At 45.4% G+C, this 22,943-nt stretch overlaps 1 protein-coding gene across 9 annotated transcripts in view; it reads left to right on the plus strand.

Annotated features, from left to right (window-relative positions):
• The window catches only part of Sh3tc2 (SH3 domain and tetratricopeptide repeats 2), a 68,406-nt gene that overhangs the window by 5,324 nt on the left and 40,139 nt on the right, over positions 1-22,943 (plus strand). For 6 of the 9 annotated variants that reach the window (XR_001233271.1, XM_005380627.1, XM_005380628.1 and 3 more), the window contains exons 1-3: positions 11,513-11,669; positions 18,592-18,690; positions 22,303-22,430. Coding sequence is in view for 8 of the 9 variants with exons in the window: in XM_005380627.1 (XP_005380684.1) it covers positions 11,618-11,669; positions 18,592-18,690; positions 22,303-22,430 (279 nt within the window). In the remaining variant the exon portion in view is untranslated. Of the gene's footprint in view, positions 1-10,421; positions 10,537-10,887; positions 10,944-11,512; positions 11,670-18,591; positions 18,691-22,302; positions 22,431-22,943 lie in introns of those variants that run through there. The other 3 variants (XM_005380631.1, XM_005380630.1, XM_013512395.1) reach the window with 3 other exon arrangements.

A 22,943-nucleotide genomic window follows, 5' to 3' on the forward strand; every position in this document is an offset into this window, starting at 1 on the left:
CGGGCGCGGGTCCGAGGCCCCGCCCCGCCGGGCTGCTGGCTGGGTCCTGGGGTGATGGGGGATGGAAGGGACCCTGGGGTGCTGGGACCCCAAAGGGCTGCTTGAGCGCCTGTTTCCCCCCGTGGGTCTCGAGTCTCGGCGCCAGGCAGTGATAGGCGAGAAAGTTGTGGTTGGGAGGGGCCATGAAGGACAGGTTGGCTTTGCAGAAAGACAGGTCCCAGCCCAGGCGTCCTAGAGCAGAGCTGGTATCGTTGGGTGCACTTGGTGGACTGGGCAACACCTTGAGCTAGGAGGCAGAGGGAAAGAAGGAGCAGATCGAGGTTCCACAATTCCCTTTGAGGGCTCATCCCCAGTGACCTAAGAACCCCCGGTAGGCTCCATATTGTAAAGGTCCGGAGTGCAACGGCAGGCAGAAACACTGAAATGATACCTAGAATTTGGAGGCAGATTTATTTTATGGTCAATGGGCACTGATCAGGATCACTCCCAGAATATCAGGCCCAGATCTCTCGTGGTCTAGGGCTTATATGGGATAAGTAAGCAGAAAGGACAGAGGCAGAATGGCTTGTTAATTGTGGATTGGTTTACACAGTGTGCATCATAGTGACCGGCTATGCATCACAGTGGCCAGCCGTTTCTAAGAGACAGGAGCAGCTGGAACTGGAAAAGGAACTATTACCTGGGCAACTAACAAACTGAAGTATACTGGCTGGGGGGGTTTTCTGCTGCATTTTCTTCTCTTTTAGTTTCCCCGGCAAATCTTTGCTGGGCATATTACATGTGATCTTCTGAGAAAAGGCCCAACTAGAAGTAATAACATTAGAGTTGTCAGTGATCCCAGGATGGGCCCAAATATTGTCTTATTACGCAGTTTTTTCCTAAACTGTTCTTAGGAAGAGACCTAATTTAGGTGTGTCTGTCCTGTAACATTATCCTGGCAAGGTAGTGAGGGAGTGAGTTTGATCTAGGAGAGTGTCTAATGTGTCTCATTAAATCTTGGTCAAGTGTTTGATTGTTCTGTTCTTTTGGGGCAACCATCCATAGAGTTTAAGGCAAAAAACCACAACCAGCAGGGGGCAGAGAAGCAAGGACTGAGGTAAGCAGAAGCCAGGTCAGTGAACAAAAACAATAGCTAGCAGGGGGGCAGGGAAGCAAGGACTGGAGTAAGCAGCTTGAAAAGACACAAAAATCAAAGGGAGTAGGTATGGCACAATCCTGTGAACTATGTCCTCAAGCTTTAGCAGTAGGCGGGCTGGTCAGCACCCCGAGGGACCAGAGCAGGGCTTTGAGTACATTGTCTCTTCAGAGTGAGACAGAGCTGGGAGGAGTTGTCCAGGTAAAGTTTTCAGCAGATCTAAAATTTGTATGTATAGTGTGGTGGATTGACAACTGGTGGTCCACTTGTGACACCCGGCTGAACTGAACTAGTACAGTGCTGGGTGTGAGAGGCCCACCTGAGGATTGTTGCCAGAAAACTTAAGAGACAGAACTGGAGAAGAAGAAAACAAGCTGTTGGAAGCTGTTGGTTTTCCCGGGGCTGCTGTTAGTTCTTTTGAAGGGCCTTGTCATGCTGGCTTTCCTGATAAACTCAGCTGTTCTCATTGTCAGAGGAGCTCAGGACCTTGTTGTTACAAGAATGGCTATGGTTCACTTTGGGGGAACTCTGGTTTTCACTTTGAGCATTGCTTCCTGGCTCTGAAGGGGAAGATGGTGCCCTGCTCAGTCTCCTGCAGAAGCTTGTTGCATTGGCTTTCCTGATGGGAACTCAGCTTTCCTCATCATTAGAGGAGTTTGGGACCTCACTGTTGCTGAGGATGGCTGTGTTACCTTTTAGGGGAGCTCTGGTTCTTACTTTGAGCATTTCTTCCTGGCTCCAGTTCAGATCCCTCAGCCTGCTAGTCTGGATCCTTCATCCCCCCAACACAGAATTTCTAGCTCCCATCACTGACCTTTGGGCCTTCCCAGCACAGATCAGTGAAACAGGCCTGCATGAGGCATTGTCATGGGCTCTTGGCCTCCAGATGGACTCATAAGGAGCATTGTTATGGGCTCTAGGTCTTCAACTGGACTCATACAGGACATTACTGTGAGATCCAGGCCTTCAACTGGATTCTTTGGTCTTTAGTGTGTAGACAGCTTTCCTATACTTTTTTAATATATGACTCCTTGGGTGACTATTACAAAATAATCTTGTAATTAAGTGTTCTGTATTGTACTGTTCCCCTTGCAAATCCCCAAACTACAGCAGGTAGTTAATATGTATCTAGGAACAACGTGTTGAACCTTTGGGAGGTTGAATATAAGTCAGTTGTAAAGAAGGGCTGGGTGATGGGAGCCAATAAAAGGCAGAAGAAGGCTTCTTTAGATCTAGGCAGGTGTACCAGCAGGCTGTGGGTGGCAATAGACTGAGGCATTGTATATGGAGGGCAAATCTTGGCGGTATTGGCAGCTTGGAGATCTTGAACTGGCTTTACAAGTAGAACTGTATTTTAGCAGTTTGAAAGTCTATTATTTTTTTCTCAGGGGATCATGATGGAGGGACAGAAGCAAACCTGTTGTTAGAGCCTCCCTGAAAATAGTGGGAGAGTTTTAACCCGTTGTGGAAACTGAGTCCAAGTGAGCTGGCCTTTTATCTGAGGATCTTCCCAGTTGAAAGGGCTTATGGGAGCAACTTGAAAGCAGAGGAAGGCATCTTCTAAATCTAGAACAGTCCAAAACAGGTGAATGGGTTGGGAACAGCAGAATGCAAGGTGATGGCTGCATTGTTGATGGCATGGAGATCTTGTCCAAGGTGATTAAGAGTCTGTCAGGCTGATGTATGGCTGGATGCCTGTTTGTGTTTCCCATAACATCTGACAGCAATGGGGGGTGGGTTGTGGTGAGGTGGCATGGTTGATGGTTATCCCGGGAGGCAAGTCCTTAGTTCATACCTGCGGGAGGAGTGTTTTCAGAACTTCAGAACTGCTGTTATCGGTCTCAGGCCAATGTTGGCATCACTTTCCTCTTGGGAAACAGTCAAAGTTGGAAGTTCAGGGTTAAATGAGGGAGAGGCTGACTGGCTTGGTGCAAAGGAGATGATCGTTTCTAACTTGAAAAGAAAGTTTCTTCCCAGAAGTGGTATGGGGACTGGCTTACACAGGAAATGTCCTTCCAGGCTGCAATTTTGTGTCTGGCAGAAGGGGAGAGGCAAGAATCCTCATTGTCCCACTGATGGTACTATGGGCTTCCAGTGGCCTAGCTAAAGAAAGGAGCCCAGTCTGGCCTACTTTGAGCCCATCAGACCAGTGGAAGGGTTGTCATCTGAATAGGTTGAAGCTTTTGAGAGTTCTTATTTTTTCAATCTGAATGGGATTTATTTTTTTAGTGTCCATAGTCCTTATAACTCATAGCCAGCTGGTATGATCATCTATCAGATTAGATTTTTTACAGACATCATGTGCTGTTTTTTTTTTTTTTAAATCAGGCTTCTGGGTAACAGTGGTTGATGGTTTTTTTGCCTCCCTTTTAATGGCTTTGAGACGTGTTCAACTGATTTTAGGTTTCTAAGCAGGGTGACCTTTGGGAAAAGTCATAGTAACTCATTCATCAGGGCTCACAGTCCAATTTTTCCTGAGTCAAAATGTGGAACTCACAAGGAATTGTTGACAGTCAGTTCGGGTGAAAATTAGATGATGCCATCTGACCATGATAGGGATGTAAGCAGAAGGCTCTGGAGGGAGGGCTTCTGTGGCCAAATGCAGGCAATAGCTAGCAGGAGATTGTTTAATTGGCTGAACTAGAAGAGCTGGGAGTGGGGAGTGAAGTTATAGGTGTTAGCAGCAACTGTGGCAGCTGACAAGGGTGCCAAGGCAGAATTCTCAGGAAGAATGGGCCTCTTTTTCCTTTTTTTTTTCTTTGAGATGCAGGGAGTGGTTTGGTTTCATTTTTAACTCCATAAAAGCCCATTTTCATGCAGTCAGGGACTGTGGGTTTTAACTAACTAGTTCCCAGTCTATCTTCCTATGGTGTATGTTGTACCTTGAACAATGGTACAATAGACAAAGGGTGGGCGCCCCTCAGAAAGCGACCATTCAGATGCCTGCCTGGTCATGCTCTCATGGAGACTTAGGTGTGATTTAACTAAGGAGGGTGCGAAGCCTCCATTATGCCATATGTTGATCACCATAGAGCTGCAGGTGGGGGACCAATCAGCTACTGTGACCAGTGCTTCCCAGTCTTGGTGCATAGACAGAGCAGCCTATTGCTTATGCCATCTGTTCCATTTACTGACACATTCATTCAGCAGGCACTCAGAGGTTAAACTTTCCAGCCCCACTTCCCTTGGGGATGGCCTAAACTAACAAGAGTTGATCAAGATTTTCTTTTACTCAAACTGAGCAGGACTGACAGACAGACTAACTGGGGTGCCCCTGGGGGTTTTACTGGAATCATGCAGGCAAGCAGGCAGGTGGATGGACAGAGAGACAGACAGATTGTGTCCTCACCGCTTTGGGGTCTGATGTGAGCCCCTTGAGCGGGAAGCCCGAAATTCTCCTCCAGACCTCTGAGGGGACTTGAGAAATCTCCAGGGCATGGCTTCCTTTCTGAGCCTGGTGAGGTCTTTGCTCTGTATATGAGGGTCATGACTAGTGACCAAAGACATCAGCACAGTTAGTCTTCCCAGCCGATGCACCAGATGCAACAGCAAGTGGAAACACTGAAACAACACTCAGGATTTGGAGGCAGATTTATTTTACATCAAGGGGCACTGATTGGGATCATTCCCAGAATATCAGGCCCTGATCTCTGGTGGTCTAAGGCTTAAATGGGATAAGCACACAGGAAGTACAGAGGCAGAATGGCTTGTCAGTGGGCGATTGGTTTATACAGTGTGCATCATAGTGACCAGCTGTACAACACAGTTACCGTCTGCTTCTAAGAGACAGGAGCAACTGGAACTGGAACAGGAACTATCACCTGAGTGACTAAGAAACTGAAGTATACTGGCTGAGGGGGCATTTTCTGCTACAAGAGTGCCTCCTCTTACTTCTACCTGGGGATCAAAATGTTACACGTGGACCTTCAGGGGACATTCAGATTGCACTGCAACCATAGCACTGTCACATGGAGGCACTTGATCTGGGAGAGGAGAGTGAAGGTCATATCTGGAGGGTAGCCACATTCATGGGAGATGGCGCAGCTACTTTCATAATCCTTGTGCTAAAACACTGTGGTGATCAGCTCCAGGAAGGACTCTAGAAAGCCATCAGATACTACAGACATGGAAAGACCGGTGGTGCCTGAAACATGCCTAATTGCAGACTGTTTCTTCATTGTGCTTCTTCCTTCCAAGATGCCATGGAAATTGTGCTTGGTCCTGGAAACTAGTATCATCCCTCTGTGATGCTTGACACAAGGGACCATCCTTTGAGTCAGATCCAGAGTGTGACAGCCTGGGAAAGCTCAGACCTCCCTTTCAAGTGCATGCACCCTTGCCCACCATGCTTACCTATGAATTTCAACCTCTCTTCGTCTTCCATTTCCTCTGCCTTCAAATATTTTTGTATTTATAATGACACCATCACAAACCAGTCTGGTTGGAAAATGTTCCCTACACAGAGGATCATAAAATAATAAGTAGTGTCTATTTCTTCCCTTTACCCCACCTTACCCTTGAACACTATGAGAGGCAAGGTGCACGCAGTACAAGTTAGGACGACATAAGTAAATCTGTGCACACGGGCGCACAGGGGCCCATGGCTGTTTTAGTTTTATGTGTGACTTTTACATTAATAGAGTCCTAGTGTATGCACAGTATTGCGGGTTTCTTTATGTGCTCTCTAACAATATATATTAAGACCTTTTCTGTGCCTGTGATGACCTATTTCTGTGTAACTGAGTAAGCTCTTCCCACTGAAGGGATCTCCCTGCCTTGCCTCTCTCACTATGTCCAGCGGTGCCTCTGGTGCCCAGGTGTGAGCAGCCCTCCCGCAGGACACTGAGGTGGACTCATGGGCTGGATGGGCCTTCTCCATTTGCTAGGTCAAGATGCCTGGAACTTCAGTTTCTCTGAAAGATCCTCTGAGCTGAGAAGAAATTCCTTTGCCTGGGAGGGGTAGGGAGTGTCAGTCCTGGGCCTGGGTCATGAACTCAGCAAACACACACACACACCCTCCTACCCCAGCCTGCTCACTGGGGAAGCTGATCCTAAGACAGAAACTGATCTGCATCAGCCTGATGTGTGGACACACGCTGGCCCGAGAGTCCTGAGGTTTGAGCTCTAGTACAGGCAGGGCTTTGCCACAAGAGCTGCCTGGAAGTGTTGAAGAAATGATGTGGCTTATGGGTCTCAGTTTCCCTATCTGTAAAATGGGATTGGGGGGAGAAGGAGGGATGGAGAGGTGGGCTGGCCACTGTTTGCGGACACTATCAATGCTAACCTTCCAGGGCGGGGCTTCGATCACCTGTCTCTGACCCCGGGCTCAGCTCTCCATGGGAGCCAAGGACGGGGACTGATGTTCTGGAGAGCGCAGAGGGTCGGTCTTGGTGAGGTCAGAGCCAGCAGCTGGGTGTGCTCTGCCTTGCCAGCAGCCCTGCTTCCCTGCTGGAGCTGCTGCCTCTGGCTCCTCGGGGACCCAGAGAGGGTTTGGGTCCTGTCCCCGCAGAGGGAAGCCTGGCCCACCCCGGGGCCGTGGCTCAGGAACCTGCATCACTGCTGGCACTGGCCCTCACTCTCCAGCTGCCTGGTCGGGGTTTTCTTTTTTTTTTTGGTTTTTCTCCGGTACCGGGAACCGAACTCACGACCTTGCGCTTGCAAGGCAGGCGCTTTGCCGCTGAGCTAAATCCCCAGCCCTTGGTCGGGGTTTTCTGCCAGAGGAGTAAGGCAGCGTGGTGAGGACAAAGGCCCTGAGGTCACATTGCTGGGTGCCCAGCCTGACTCTGCTCTACCCTGGTGGCTGAGTCGGTGGGCAAATCACCCTTAGTTTTCTTATCTTTATGTAGATGAGGGGAAGACTGCACAACAGCTTCTCAGGTGAACACACCATAAAAGCTTGTAAATATTTGTTAGTATTATTAATGTCCACAGCAAAACAGTCTTTAAAGCAAACAACAATGTTTAATGAATAAGCAGACAAAAATATGAATAAGCTGGAAATTTTGGTGTTCATATTCTGGTCATATCTCATCCACTGGCTCCCTTTAAAATCAGCCCCACAGCTTTTCCAAATGAAAAGATGATCCTTCCCTACACTCTGCCACTGCCAGTCCTAGCATGAGGTGAATGCTTCACCTCAGTCTGGATCCCCTCCCCCTCTTCTTCCCTGCAAAATTCTATCCTTCAGGCCCCTCCCCCAATGCCACTTCCTTGTTTTCCCTTTGAGAAGTGCTAACCTGCTCCTCAGTCACCTATGTATCTTTGTGTCACCCTGTTCCAGGGTGCTGTCATCTGAAACAGAGGCATCCACAGCAACCAACTTCCGAAAAATGATATTCTGAGGTACTAGTTTGGGGTGGGAACTTAGATATGCATCTACTTTTGGGAATACGGCAGTGAGCAAAAAGCAATATGGCCTGTAATTAGTAGCACTTGACCTCCACGGGGCAGACAAAACTAGACATTAATTGGAGAAAGACACGCTTCAAATCAAGGCAGAAAGAATTAGCAAGATTGACAGAATGTTTAGCAGGCTGAACAGGCACGATTTGCTGGTGCATTGGCTACAGGGACTCTTTTTCTCATTATATATACATATAAAATATACATGTATTTCAACCCACAATAGGATCTTCTCAGTTCTTTCCATTTTCCAAGAAAAAACCAATTTTACATCTGAAGTGGCAAAGCTACAACTCTTAGATCTGCTTTGGTCTGCAGGTATATTGTCTGCTCTGCCATAACAGCCATACAGAGCCGTGAATCATTTTAAAAAATTAGTTTGTGAGCATTTCAAAGCTGGGAAACTTTACCTATAGGCTGGACTTTTGGTTCACAGGACAGACTAGCCATTGTGTATGGTGTCCCTCATTACCTGGGCTTAGCAGGGGCTTCCCCCAAGTGTCAGTGTCCCTCAGGCACCACAGGGACACCTGTCCCTGTTGTGGCCCCAGCCCTGGAGCTGGCCAGCTTTACTCACTTCCATCAGCTTCTCATTTTTGGGGACATCTGAGTCCCAAAATTTAAGCACCTCCAAATGTTAAGGAAACAAAATATTCAGCCGTGAAGGTGACAATGGTGAGATAAAACCCGGTTGGACCCCCTTTTCTTCTAGTGCACACTCTGAGCCTGCCTGGCCACTCTTCTCTGTGTGCTGCCTGGCGGAGACCTCCAGCGGTGAGTTCTCTACCTGCAACTTCCTTACCAGCAGCACTGGCTGACACAGCTGATTACTTCCTGCTCTTTGAGCTACTTCCTTCATTTGACTTCTGAGACACCATGTTCTCTGGATTCACATCCTCCCACCAGCCACTGCTGTTTCTTTTGTTGGTTTTCCCCTTCTCCTGTTCTCGTAAAGATTAGTGTGTTCACATGGTTCAGTCTTGATATATCCTCTCTGGTCTCTCCCTCTGGTCCTCTCTTACACAATCCCATCTAATCCTGTGACTTTGAAAACTGTCCACAAATTGATGCGTCTGAAGTATTCACCTCTGAACTCCAGACTCCTTGGTCTATATTCACTCACATGTACTGAGTCTCTGAAATGTCCCAGGTAGAAAACTAAACTCTTAGTTTCAACAGACAAGGCTTTTTCCTCTCAGTGTTCAACATTTCAATAAAATAGCAGATTTATCATTCCAATTGTTCAGGTGACAAAATTTCTTTCATTGGATTTTTACTTTCATACATTCTGTATATGAACACATCCTTTGTGATGGTTAATTTTATGTGTCAACTTCCCCAGGACATGGTGCCCAGTTGTTTGTCTAGATGTTGCTGTCCAGGCACTTAGGATGGAGCAAATCCATTGTGATATGAAAGTATCAGAAGTGAGCTGGTGATGTGGCTCAGTGGTGTAGCATTTGCCCAACATACACAAGGCTCTAAGCTTAAAGCCAAGAACCATTAAAGAAAAGAAAAGGAAGAAAACACCCTAAGTTGCAATGCATTTAATACACCTAATCTGCTGCACAACCCACTTTAACAACACAGTGTATCATAGTGTATTGGTTTTTAATCTCATGGTTCTATGGCTGACCTGGAGCCGTGGCTCACTGCCACTGCCTAGCGTGGAGAGTCACAATTTGACCTGTGGCTGCTTTCTCTGACCTCATCTTCATGTGCTTCCCTGTCTCACTGCCCTCCCTTAACATGCCAACCGAGTTCCTGCTGTAGGACGTTTGTTCCCACTGTTATCTCCGACTGGAAATTTCTTTACTTAAATAAATCAGCCTCAGCTACTTAGGAGCGGAACTGCATTAGTTCCTTGCATCTCAAGGGAAGCAGTGATTTCATCAGTAATGGACTATTTGCTTCAGACTCGCCAAAGTGTGTGCCTCAATCCATGGCTCATGCATGACATCCTCTATGACAGCTAGCTTGCGGGATCTTTCCAATGGCTGGCCTTACGTGTTTATAGTTTCTGACTGTCGCTGCCCCAATAGATGAGTGGTGTGCAGACATATCAAGGAGAAATGATGAGGCTGAGTATCTATTTGCATATGTGAGTTAGACCATGATTTCTCTTTGCATATATTTCTTAGTTTTGGGATGGTTCTAAGGGCACATGTACTTTCACCTGGGGCCCATGCTAATTCAATTTGCTTTGGTAAGGAAAGGCCATGGGACGCTATAAATAGATGCGCTCAGAGTAAATGTGACACTGTCACACCATGGTGAGTGAGACCAATCCCACTTCTATCCTTCCCAACTCAGACCTTTCCCCTGGGGCTTTCTACAAGCAGTCACCAGCTCCAGGGCCTTGGTAACAGACCACCCAGTCTTTCTATGTGTAGCTGTTAGTCATGGGAAGGAGCCGGTCTGTGAGAAGGGTGACATTCCTGGGCTGCAGAATCAACTAGACATCCTCAAGTGTTGAACCTGGCATTTATACATGTGTGCATGTGTGTGCATGCATGTGTGTGTGTATGTGTGTGTCCTTGAGCCTCATGTTCATAAGGTGGGGAGCAAGGGGTTGTGAACTTGACATTGATAAATGTTTGTGGGGGATCCCTGAACCTGACATTCATAAATGGAGGAGTAGGACAAGTTACACTTTCACCCATTTCCTCACCACAAAGAGATGTTATTGCCTACCCGATGGAGCCATTATGGGATTTACATAAAGTAATGTATAAGGAGTGCCTGATTTATGCTAAACACTCCAAGCCTACAGTTTGGGATCAGTCAGCATCAGAACTGTTTTTTTTTTGGTACTCAGAATCAGAAAAAAAAAAACCAAAAACTTTTTTTTTTTTTTTTTTTTTTTTTTGGTACTCAGAATCAAACTCAGGACCTTACACTTGCCAGGCAGGAGCTTGTGTCACTGAGCTATAAGATACACAGGAGACCCAGCCCTAAGGCTGCTCCAAAGTGAGCTGCAGACACTGCTGATTCTTCCGGTGAGTCTGACTCTGAGCCCATCCTTCTCACTGTCACCCAGTGCTCCCCCCAGAGTATAACCTGACCAGGCCCCTGCCTTTCTTAATGTTCTGTGAGACTGACCTGAGCTCTGCCTCCAGACAGCCTGCAACCCAAGCCCGTCAGCACCCTGCCTCCTCCTCCTCTGACCCTCACCTTGTGCCTGCGCTGCTCTCCACTGACCTTTACGCTGCGCCCGGAGGGAACGCTGAGTGAACAGGGATCCTTGAGCTTGGCTGTTAGATCGGACATGCCTCTGTGAATCGTAGTGATTTGGCTGTATTTTTTCCTATATCCTGTGAGTGATCTCATTGAAGATTTTCTGAAACTCAGCCACACTGTGTCAACTGCACTGTTTGCTTCATTGCCCATCTGAAACAGAAAAGAGGTTAGTCTTGTGGGACCAGTTTTCATACAAACCTGTAGCTGTAAATATATTTGGTCCTTCAGCCCCTCACCTGTACAGTATTGGGCTACATCAGGTGATTTCCTGGATTCCAAACCACCAAGGCCTTTGGGAGCCAGTAGTCGGGGGACTGTGTGCTCACCAGTGCTGAGGGATGCTGCACCCTTGCATGATAGCCGAGGGAGGTGTTTGCTAGGAAGGGATGGGTGGAGATGACTTTCCAAGTGCTGGCAGGGGAATCCACATCTGGGCCAAGTCAGTCAGGGAACAAGACCAGCAACCGTGATTTCTGGGATGCTCTCTGCCCTCCTCCTCTGCCCTGACAGCCCCCACAAAAACCAAACTATGTATCTCAAACCCAGAATGCAAGGAATGTGCCATAGCCTGACAGGCATAAAGCAGTCTGCAAAGCGGCAGGGAGGAGCTCTGCTCCCCAGGCTGGGGCCTGACAGTGCAGGACTATCAAGCCTGCAGGCTGGGCAGCCCCTCCCACTCTCCCTCTGCAGCCCGGATATCAAAGGCTGCATTGTGCATTGAGTGGCCTTGGTCCCTCGTGTGCCAGAGAGGAGGTGGGAGGAGGGACGCCGCTGGGAGCCTCCCCAAGCTCTTTTGGCCGCTGTTCCCAGGGGCCTTGGCCTGGGGAGGATGGTGCACACATGGGTGGCTGCTTCTGCATCCCTGGGGAGCGGAGTCTGTCCCGGGGCCCAGGTGAGTTTCCTGCAGGGCTCTGGCCTGTGGGTTGCCTAACCTGATTTGTTCAGTAAAGGCTCAGGGAGCTACTGGGCTGAGGAAGGGGCCCTTCCAAAGATGGGGAGATGGCTGTGCTTTATGATGGCCTCTCTTCCCACCCTAAGTTGGATGTGTTGTCCTGGTTTTATAAAAAGGGAGCACAGTCTGGCTGGGAGAGGTCTACCTCTGAAAAAAAAAGGCTTTGAGCTTGCTCTGCCAAGGGGGAGTGAGGCGGCCTTGGCTGCTGCTGCTAGGGTGTGACTAAGCCCTTCCTTCCTTTTCTCCCAAGATTCCCTAGAACAGGAAAAGGGTTTCAGCAGTGAGTTCCTCTGCAACCTATGGGTGGTCATAAATCTGGCCTTAGTCATTCAATTTTATTTTTGTCAGTGTTACAGCTGCTGAAGAAAAATAGCCAGTTTCCTGCCTCCTACCTTTTATAGTGGTTTTCGGCGTGTCAAGTTGAAGTCATGGGGAGTTGTTGCTCTGAGTCAAATCGTCTGAGACTGGATGCAGGGTGGCCAGCTATCCTGGTTTGCCTGGGACTGGGGGATTTCTTGGGAAGCAGTCAGCCTAAACAGTCTCAAGCAGATGAGGCTGACTGGCCACCCTGATCTAAACCCAATGCTTCTTTTCAGAGCAAAACCAAGATGGGGCCTTGTGGTCTCTTGTGGGACATTTATCAGAGTGAGTGGTGGCTTTGGGGGAATGCGGGAGTGGATTAGAGCAGGACTTATCTGGGAGATAGAGTAATCCTCCATGGAGTCACCTGACGTCCTTGTTGGGATCCTATGTCTTCCTGAGAGCCAGCTGAGGAGTACCCCATCCCCCCAAGGGCTTTTACTGTCTGGCAGATGGCTTTGCCCTGCAGTGTCTTGACCTGGGCTTGGAGAATGCACTTGCAGTCCTTACAGTGACCCTGGGGCAGGCCGGAAGTCTCAGCCTGGGCACCTAGGCACCCACACAAGGAGTGCCTCCCCATTCCTGGACCTAAACTATAAAGAAACAACCCCCAAGCAACAACTTTGGTACAAAATGTTATGAAAAATATCTTAGCTGCTTCTTCTCTCAGTTTCTGGGATTTACATGCTTTTCAGACCCTTCCTCTAAATCCTATTGTATTTGTACTTCCTGGGAGTACGCATAGCATGGAGCAGGGTGCAGGACCACTGGTCTGGAAGCCAAGGACTTGATTTCTGAATCCGACTCAGTCTACCTCTGGTGTCATCAAGGTTAATTGCCTGGTCCCTGGGGCCAAAATATCTGGGTTTGATCCTGGTCCTTTTACTTGCCTTGAGTCATTTACTTAACTTCTCTGTGCTTTTGTTTCCTCCTCTGTAGATTTTAAGAAATAATTATGCTTTCCTAATAGGATTGTGGTGAGGTTAAGTGTACATGTGAAACACTTGAAAAAGCCTGGCACACAGTTAATTAAGCAAAATGAATGTTAAGCCTTGTTTCTCTGTTTTTCTGACCCTCGCATGTCACATTCTTTCTCAGAGCTCCATTTGGTCTCTGTTAAACCTGGGGTTGTAAACTACCGGTGGGGCTGCTTTAGGGAACTCTGCTCCTGTCACCTGACCCTAGTGTGACAGAGCTGCATGCAGAACATAGTTCTGCAGTGCAAAGCAAAGGAACCAATATTGAAGATGATGTGGTCTAATTATTCTATTCTTTCACCTACTTTTTGCCATTGGCAATTGGTTGGCTGTCTGGAGCCACTTTTTCATAAAGAGTTGCCTACCGTTTATTTCTGTGGAGGCTTTTCATGTCATATCTCACGTGCGTCAGGTCCTTTTTCAAGGAAGCTGATAGAGATGTCAGGGTTCTGAGGCCACGTGAAATTGACTTCCCCATTCTGGCTCCTCCTGTGTATTCCAGAGAAATGGGACAAGTCTGAGTCACCTCTTGGAGTGATTTAATAGTTCTGTGATCTTGGGCAAGTCTCGTATATTCTGAGTCTCTGTTTTCATGGCTGTATAGTGGATGGGGTGACAGTCCCTGGCACGTGGAACTTTTGTGAGGATTAAATGAGATAATTCATCTCACAGACTTGGCACAGTAATTGAAGGCAGTTTTTGGGTAGTTGAAACAGACCACACCCACTTCCTTTCTTCCTTATTCATGACTCCATTGGAGAGAGAGCCTATGCCATCATGCTTCTTTGGCTGCTTCTGGCATTGTGTCTACTTCAGTGGGAGTTAAGAGTGAGGATCAAACTGACCATTCTCACTAGAGGGAGGCAGGACACCGGAAGGCTCACGGAAGCCTGGAGCCTGGGACAGCTGCCTGCCCAGCTTGCTGTGGTACGGCAGTGATGAAATGGCTCTACCCACCCAGGCGTGCTGCCTTCTCGCTTGTGGACTCTTCCTGTGGCATGTGTTCCTTGTGGTACTTCCCATTTGCTTGGAGAATCGCCCACTTGCACTTGGTGAGAGGGTGGGTTTTCAGTCAGTGGCACTCACCTCTGACTTCCCTTTGAGCTTCTTGCTATTGTTTGGTGAATGTCACTTCAGGTCACAAAGAAAGTGCTCTCAGAGTTCATTGGCCAAAAAGCTCCTAGAACTTCTATCTTCTCTTTAATACCTTCTTGAAGGCATTGGCAGAAATTCTTAAATAAAATATGTGGGAAAGATACATTTGTCTACATTGATCACTTGTGTTCCTAACTTTCTTTTCAACTGGTTTGATAAATATAGTCATTAGTATAATAAGAAATTAAGGAGAATCCTGATAGTAATGAGCAATGCATCACTTTTATATTTTAAAGATACCATGAAGCATTTTGAACATAGTGGTAATACAGAAAATTGGAATAATAAATCCACCACCTACTTTAACAGATTTCTGCTTTATATCATCTTGGCTTTAAGAATTTGTTTACTTCTTTGTCTTACTTTTTGGTGAAAAAACCATTACAGATACAATGAAGGTACCCTGGGTAGCTCATTCAAATCTCATTCCTCTTTTACCAAAGTTAATCACTTTCATGAATTCAGTAATTCTGTGCTCTTGTTATATATTCATGTGCTCATAATCATTGCAAGGAATTGTTTTACAGACTTTTAAACTTAAAGAAAAGGACACCTTTTTTACAGTTGGCTTTTTCATCTCAATATTATGATCTGAGATATATCCCTATGGATAGATTTAGCGATAGTTATGATTAGATATTTGCCCCAGAAAGAAGAATGTGGGTTTATACCATAAAAACTGCTGTGGTATGCTTGTTGAGTCAAAGAAGAAAAAGTCTGTAGGTGGAGAAAAAAAGCATGCAAGATAGTGTTCACTGTTTAGTTTTCTTCTTTAAGCGGGGTGTGGAGGTGGGTGAGTAGGAACAGAGAAGCCAAGAGAGAAGAAAAGGAAGCACATTTTCATTTCCAGCAAGTTACTCTGTGTGCGAGCTCTCCTGACCTTAGAATTCCTAGGTCAGGTAGTGTAGTGGAAATGTCAAGGTCTGTACCCAATGATCTGGATGAACCCTCATTCTGCTAACTTGCTGTGTGGCCTGGGTAAAATGAACACTCCTTTGTGGGCCTTAGTTTCTCAGCAGTAAAATTAGGAGTGGAACTGAATGATTTCTTAATCCCTCCCAATGTTCATTTTCTGTAATTATTATCTCCTTCCCTCCTTTCTCTTATACTCAATATCAAGAAAATTTCTTTTTCCTTATTTTATTTTTAAAATTTTTTGTTAGTACATGTTTGCAGTACATAGTGAATACATTGATTATGGGAAGGTGGCACATGACATAACAGATCTTAAGGATTTTGGGGGGTCCTCTATCCCTCCCATACCTCCCTGATTCTTCCATCTCTTGCCCCCCTTTTCCTTTTTATTTATATATTCTTATATATATATATATATATATATAAGAATATATATTCTTCTATTTATATATTCTTCTTTTCATATATGAGAAATCATGTGATATTGAAAGTTGTGTATCTGATTTATTTCACTTACTATTATGCAATAGTAAGGTGCATCCATTTACTTACAAACGCCTCAAGCTTATACCTGTCTCTGGCAGAGTAGTATTTTGTTGTGTGTGTCACACAGTATCATTTACTCTATCTCTCACTTCTCATTGCTAAGATCACAGTGCACATTATATACTTACACCCCTGGATTTCCATTGTAGCTGTTCGGTTGGCCTGTCACATGTATCCTGTTTCCCATCTTCCCCAGGCAAACCCAGAACACTCACTTTTACTGTGTCTTTCCTAGGCTCAAGAACAATTGCATCTTTTAATGAAAATTTACCACTCATATTAACATGTGCTTAGAATCACAGCATGGTGAATTCTCACAAGGTGAATAAAAGCATCCATATTGTTTTATGCAATTGTAAATAATTCATTCTCATTGAAGTACTTCTTTTAGTTACATGTAGCATCATTTTCTTATCCATTCTAGTGTAGATGGACATTTGGGTGATTTCCAGGGTTTGCTAGTGTTTGCCAAATATTTTGGTAGATGTTTTCTGATGAACATATGCGTGTTATTTTTGGAGTACATATGTAGGAGTAGAATTGTTGGGTTTTAATGTATGCACATTTTCAGCTTGAATTGATACTGTTGGTTTGCCGAAGAGAAAATTTTGAGTTTATTCTCACTCTTGCAGCATATAGGAGTTCCAGTTGCTCTGTATCCTTATAAACATTTGTTATTATCTATCTTTTATATTTTAAATTGTGACTGTGTGGTGATGGTTCATTGTGGTTTAAATTTTATTTTCCTGAATGGAGCAAATTTTATATATTTATTGGCTACTTGGATACTGTGTTTGATGAAATACATATTTAACTTTTAATCCTTTTTTCTAAGGGATTGCTTCTCTATTTCTTAAAAATTTTAGCATTCTTTATATGCTTTAGGTTCAAGTTCTTTAATGACTATACACATTGTTAATATTTTCTTGTACTTTGCCACTTACTTATTACTCTCTTAAATGCACCTTTTGATTAACAGAAGTACATAAGCTGAATGTGTTAGAATTTATTCATAATTTTTTGTAGGGTAACCCTTTTTCCATCATACTTAGGAAATCACTGGCAACTTCAAGTCATTCAAGTTGCTATTCAAATTCTCCAGGTTTCAAAGTAAACTCAAGCACCTGGGTTCCATAAAATATTCTGATTTTTAAATGATGTTAAGCATTTCAAACTAAGAATTTACAATGTGGAGAGGGAAAAAGCCAGATAAGTTTGCTATAGCCTCCGGTCCCTCCTAGGGAAGGGAGCAGGCAGCCACTCCAGGTCTGGGCCTGGGAGCTACAGCAGGAGCATCATCTGAGAACACATTAGAAAAGCAGAACATCAACATAACCATGAAGCAGAAGACAAACATGCAACTAACCACTCCACCCCACCCAAAATAAAAAAAACCTATGGCCACACTGCAAACTACAAAATCAGAATTTCTGCACATAAAGCCTAGGCTCTGGTATTTTTAAAAAGCAACTTTGGCAATTAAAATAGGCACTCAAGGTTCAGTACCACTAATTGAGGACAATCCTTCATTCTTAAATAAATAGGTAAATTTAAGAGCCTTCAAGAAACAGACAGGTGAAACGTCTTATCTAAGGTCGTTCGGTTACTGTATGGAAAGAGCTAATTTGTTCTCATTTTCATCTCTCGTGGTTCCTAAGCCAACGCTTTTTTGCTTCAGTTGCTTCTGGTTCCTGGAGGGCAGAATGACACAAAGATGCTGTTCCACCGAAGCTTGGTACTCCAGCTTTCCAGCTAAGCGGCTTAGCTCTCCTCACTGAACAGCTAACTACATTTACTGGACCAAGAGCCATGAGCAGATGGGTGCTTCCTTCTGCCTATTTAAGCAGACAGTTATTTCATTCTGCCTGTGTGCCACTCCCAAAAGTGCTAACTCTTCCTACTTGAACAGTGGGAGGCACCTCCATGCGGATGTCAAAATCCCCCTGCCTAGGCACAAGGGACACTAAGACTCTTGACAGCAGCATGAGGATTTGGGCTCAGTATTAACCAGCATGAGTGCAGCTGCTTCATTCGTGATGTGCTCCTGGGCTGTGTCACTACAGGCACAGGTCCATAAGACCTGATAGGGCTACTCACCTCTGACCATAGTTTTTTGAGAAACTGGGAGGATTTAATGCTTGAGCAGCTTCAAGGTCAAAAGGACAGATTCCAGCAACAGCGTTAGTGTGTTGAGAAGCTGTGCTCCCCTGTATTTTGGAGATAACATGAAGGAGGCCCACATTCTATAGCTATCCTCGTGAAAGCTCCGCATCCTTCTATATCCACTCCCTCATATTTTGGAGCCACACTCTTGTTTTCAATGTTCTGTCATCGAAGTTCCACTGCCCTCAATCCCCCCTCTAGCCTGTGTCTTGATCTTGTCCTTTTTACTCCACTTCTATTGCTGCAAAGACAGGCACTTTCTGGAGAGGTAGGGGTAGAGAAGAACAGTCTGGGGTCAATCACACATTTCAGGGCCATTACAACTATGCCCCAGGTGTCTCTCTAATGATGCCATTGTCCCAAATTCTTCTCTATTCCTCCTGTCACCCAGCCATTGAGCTTCAACCTTGGTGTAGTCGGATCCACAATGCCCTGTGTGGGCTCCAGCTCCAGGTGTGTTGAACACCTTTTGTATACTATGTCCTGGGACTCGGTTTGGTCTGTAGGTAGGAATCTACTTCTTTAATAAAATGGGGACACCAAGCTGTTGTACAGTTAAGATAGTATGTATGACAGCTCTTTGCTAATAGCTCTCTGTGTACCCGTTAGAAGGTAATGGTGATAACAGTGAGAATTTTTCCATCCTACCAGTCCTGGATGTTAATTGGCACTTGACAAACACTTTCAGTCCACGTTTCCAACTTGCTTAAACTCTTACAAATTGTTTTTCATCTCACCTTTTCCAGGTAAAGAAGGTTCTTTCAAGGGTGCCACCGCATCCAGTGAGTGTATATCCTCTTCTGAGTCTCGGGGAAAATGTTTCCTGCCACAGAACATGACACCAGGTATCTAAATCCTCAAAATAAGTACTACTTGAAAAAAACACACTTCTCTTAGAATATTTCAGTAACCTTCTCATGTCTTCTACATATTAAACTCACTCCTTTTCTTTACCTTTGCATGGAACCATCTGCCAAATGTATCTTTGTAGGCACAGCTTTAACTATACTTGCTTGCTTACAAATCTTTTATTATTCATTATCACCAGCAAGATCAATTTAAGCTTTCCCCGGCCGGTATTCAAAACTTTTCATAATCTGGCACATGTTAGGAATTCTATACATGTTTTGGGGGTTAGAGAAACCATATCATCACTAGATTTTAAGGTGGCTGGATTAATTTTTAAAATTATGTATTTAATTATGTACCTCAAAGAGTTGTTTATATTTAGTTAATGTTTGGGAAATGGTCTATAGGTACATGAATGGTTGGATGATAAGTGGTAGTCACATTTATATTCTATATAGGACCTGCACCCTACCTTCCTTGTAATGTTGCCATATAAATGAAAAATGATTGAAACGTTGAATATATAGGGTGAGATTGGCTGAGAAGAAAGGCACTGATATGAATTTTTCAAAAGCAGAAAAAGATTTGGAAGGCAGTGACAGAAAAATCTCATTTTCAGTAAGCGTCTCATGCCAGGTCTCCTTTAGGAGACTTCAGTGAAACCCACAACAGGAAAGTTGTCATTAGAGAAGGCCACAGCTGGGCTGAATTCTGTACCAGAAATTCTGAGGGCAAACCTGTAGCAGGTGTGGTTTCTGTTGTACAATGGCAGAGACCATTTCTGAGCACAAATCATGTGCCCGGTGTTCTCTGACATGTTCCTCCCATTCTCACATGCCATCTCTTGTGGAGGCACCAGTGCCACTGTTTTTTGTTTTTTTTTTTTTGGTTTTTCTCTGGTACCAGGAACCGAACTCACAACCTTGCACTTGCCAGGCAGGCGCTTTGCCACTGAGCTAAATCCCCAGCCCCACCAGTACCACTGTTAACAGTTGTGAAACAGACCCAGAGAGGGATACAACTTAACTGCCACATAGGTAATGTGTGATGAGCAAGGAAGGGGTTTGAACTTTGTTTGCAACCACCATGTACCATTAAAGACAGGCTTTTATCCTCCAAGAATATACTCTCTGGAATACAAAATACAGATTTGTGAAAAAGAGCCACATTTTGAATTTTTAAGTGATATAAGCCATGTAAACAGATATGGTATAATTGTCATGCTAGGTTCTTTCCAGTCCCAGTTTCAAATTCTGTCAAACTGCTTGGTTGATAATGAGAAAAATCTTACCCTTTGCTTTTTTGCTATTGTGTCAGTCTGCTTATCATCTGTCAGCTTGGAAAAAACCTGAATTACCATCTGTTGTTTCATGAATGCAGAAGAGTCAGCATTTTTGCCTTATTAGTGCATGAAAGCCAGTGAACAAGGGATATCTTTAGGTGAAGCTAAAGTGACTGCAGGTTGAACTTGTTCCTCTCTCAGCATTTTTTGCCATGAGGCTGATTCCAGGAAGGCCAGGGTACAAGAAGGGTAGACTTAGTACTAATCGCCAGCCTTTGCTTTGTGCAGAACAGTCAGAGATAGAATCATCTGGACACATGATCATGATTACAGGGCTGGCTTCGAGAAGATTAAAAAGATGACACACTAATCTGTACACTAAAACTCAGGAGAACTTCATTTCCTGCCTCCTCTGGCGATGAATAGGGTGGGTCTGTAAGATCCGAACTACACAGACAGAGGCTCTGCCCTGAGAGGCTCTGCCCAGTTTGCTTGTTTACGCCAGGTCTTTTGGATTTTGTATATGTGGATTCTCAGGCACGGCAATGAGAGTCACACCATCTGAGCTACCAGTCAGCAGAGACTACTCCAGGACAGATCTAAGAGGAGTTGGATCAGGATTTAGAAGGAAGGAAAAACTGAGTTTGGCAGAAAGAAATTACAGAGCGGTTATCATCAGGGTCATGATCAGCTGAGGACAGTCACAAGCAGTATGGAGGGCTAGAGTGGGATGGGGCAGGGAGCACCAGCCAATGCTTAATATGTTTACTGAACACTTAATGTGTACCACAAGCTGAATAAAAAGTTTACATGCATATATCACTGAGTAAGCCTTTGAGCCCCTGTAGGCTAGGCCCCTGCAAGCCGTTTTGCTATTAGGGAAAGTCAGGTGCAGAGAGGTGCTTAATTGTTCAGGATGCAACCGGTATTGAGGGGCAGAGCCATGGCGTCAGCTCAGGCCTGACTCCTCCCTGGGTTTTGTGCTCCTGGTGTGCCTCCTCCTGGAGGTCAGCATGCAGTAATGCTACCAGGGTGGGGCAGGGCAGGTTGCCAGAGATGGAGGAGGGCTGGATGTGTTGGAAACACAGGCCAGGGAGGAATGGAGCAGGAGAAATAGTCACGTGACATGCACATCAAAGTCCTGTCATTTGAGTGCGCTGCATAGGAGCTCATCAGCACCGTAGCACTTTTGGGACCTCGAGGTTAGAGACAGGGCCTCTGAAAGGCGAGAGTCCAGGTTGCCCCGTGGGCTCCAATAGGGCCTGTTTCCAACAAACTCAGGAATTGTGGAAGTCTTGGCCAGCTGGGGCTAGAAGAGACCTCTGGAAACCATCCCATCCAGGGTGTTCTCTGGTTGTTCTGTTGGATAATTGCTAACAAGATCACTACTAACTGTCTAAAGAAGACACATTTGAAAGGGCAATCCAGTCTAATGTAAACTCCACAGTGTGGCTTTTCCTGACACATTCTCTAAAGGCATCTGCCTTCCACAGCTGCTCCCTAACACTTTCTTGACTCTGTATTTCTTATTCATAGCACTTTCTCCTTCTGAGATGAGTGTGCTTGTGGAATTAGTTATTTGCCAAGTAGAATTCAAACTGCCTGAGAACAAAGTCGGTGTCCACCTTATTCCCTGCTGTAGCCTCAGCACCTAAAATAGTTTCTGAATTTGAGGCTGTCGAATGAATATTTATTAAATGAATGTGCATTCTGAAGAAATCAAAGGTAAAACTTTCACGTATTAGACATTTATCCTGGCAAACATCAATACCTGAAGCAACAGAAAGAACAGGTTAGTGTTCGATGCTCCTGTGTGCGGTCAGTGGCAGAATGTGTGCGGGGCACTGGGTTTATCCTGGCACGGTAAAAACAACAAAACAAAAGCATGTTAGAGAAAGTATGTTTGCGTATGTGTAATGAGTGAAATATACAATTTCTATCATGTACGAGGTATCTGAAATATAAATGGATTTTCTTAAGCATGGATAAAGTAGCGTTCATTCCAAACTTTCACGAATCGCCTGCTGGAAACAACATATATCCTCGTTGATCCTCGTCAGCACCAGCGCAGAAATAACCGATGCCAGTTAACTCCAGGCCTTCCTGAGCCTCACTGGGCTCCATCATCCCCCTCCCTGCTCCCAGGGAAGGACAATACAGGTGTGCATGGAGGCTCTTTCAGCCCAGTCTGGTCTGTAATTACTGAGGACAGCAGTTTTAGGATGTAGCTAGACGTGTGGGGAAACAGGGAGGGTTTTTCTAACGCGCTCTCCTCTTGCACTGCATGAGCATGCGCAGCCTGCTCCTTCTCCTTGCTCTCTCTCAGATCTGACGCTGTCTTTCTGCGTGAAGAGCCGCTCCCGGAGGTGCGTCAACGCAGCCCTGCAAGAAGCTGCGCGCAAGCGGCTCTGGGCGCTGGAGAACGAGGACCAGGGCGCACGCGCGCTGTTCAAGGTGAGCGGGCGGAAGCAGATACGCGCTCTGGGTGGAGCTTCTGTCCGCGCGCGACAGGATTCCCAGCACCTAGATCAGGATCCCCAACAGAGTAGGCCCTCAACAGAAAAAACATCCGGCAGGCCCACAAGTCTGACGTGGGGAAGGAAGGATTGCCTAGGCATCCTCTAGGTGCAGTCCGCTATTTAACAGGAAGGGGCAGAAACTGGGACAACCTGGAGCTGCTGAGTCAGAGAAAACTTGGTTTCAAATCTGCCACTGTTCCTTATATGAGCTTTGCCAGTTATTTAAGCTCTGTAGAATGAAACTCATTATAACACCTCATAACAGTACTTTGTTCTACTGTAGTAATTTTAAATTTTATTTTTATGTTACGATATACATAACAAAATTTTGCATTGTAATCATCTTTAAGTCTATAACTCACTTATATTTGGTACACTCACAGCCAATGATCTCCAGAACTGTTTTATCATCTTGAACTCGAGCTCTGTACCCATTAAACAGTAAAGC

This window comes from Chinchilla lanigera, unplaced genomic scaffold (assembly GCF_000276665.1).
Source record: "Chinchilla lanigera isolate Chin_1 unplaced genomic scaffold, ChiLan1.0 scaffold00014, whole genome shotgun sequence".
In the NCBI taxonomy this organism is placed as follows: domain Eukaryota; kingdom Metazoa; phylum Chordata; class Mammalia; order Rodentia; family Chinchillidae; genus Chinchilla; species Chinchilla lanigera.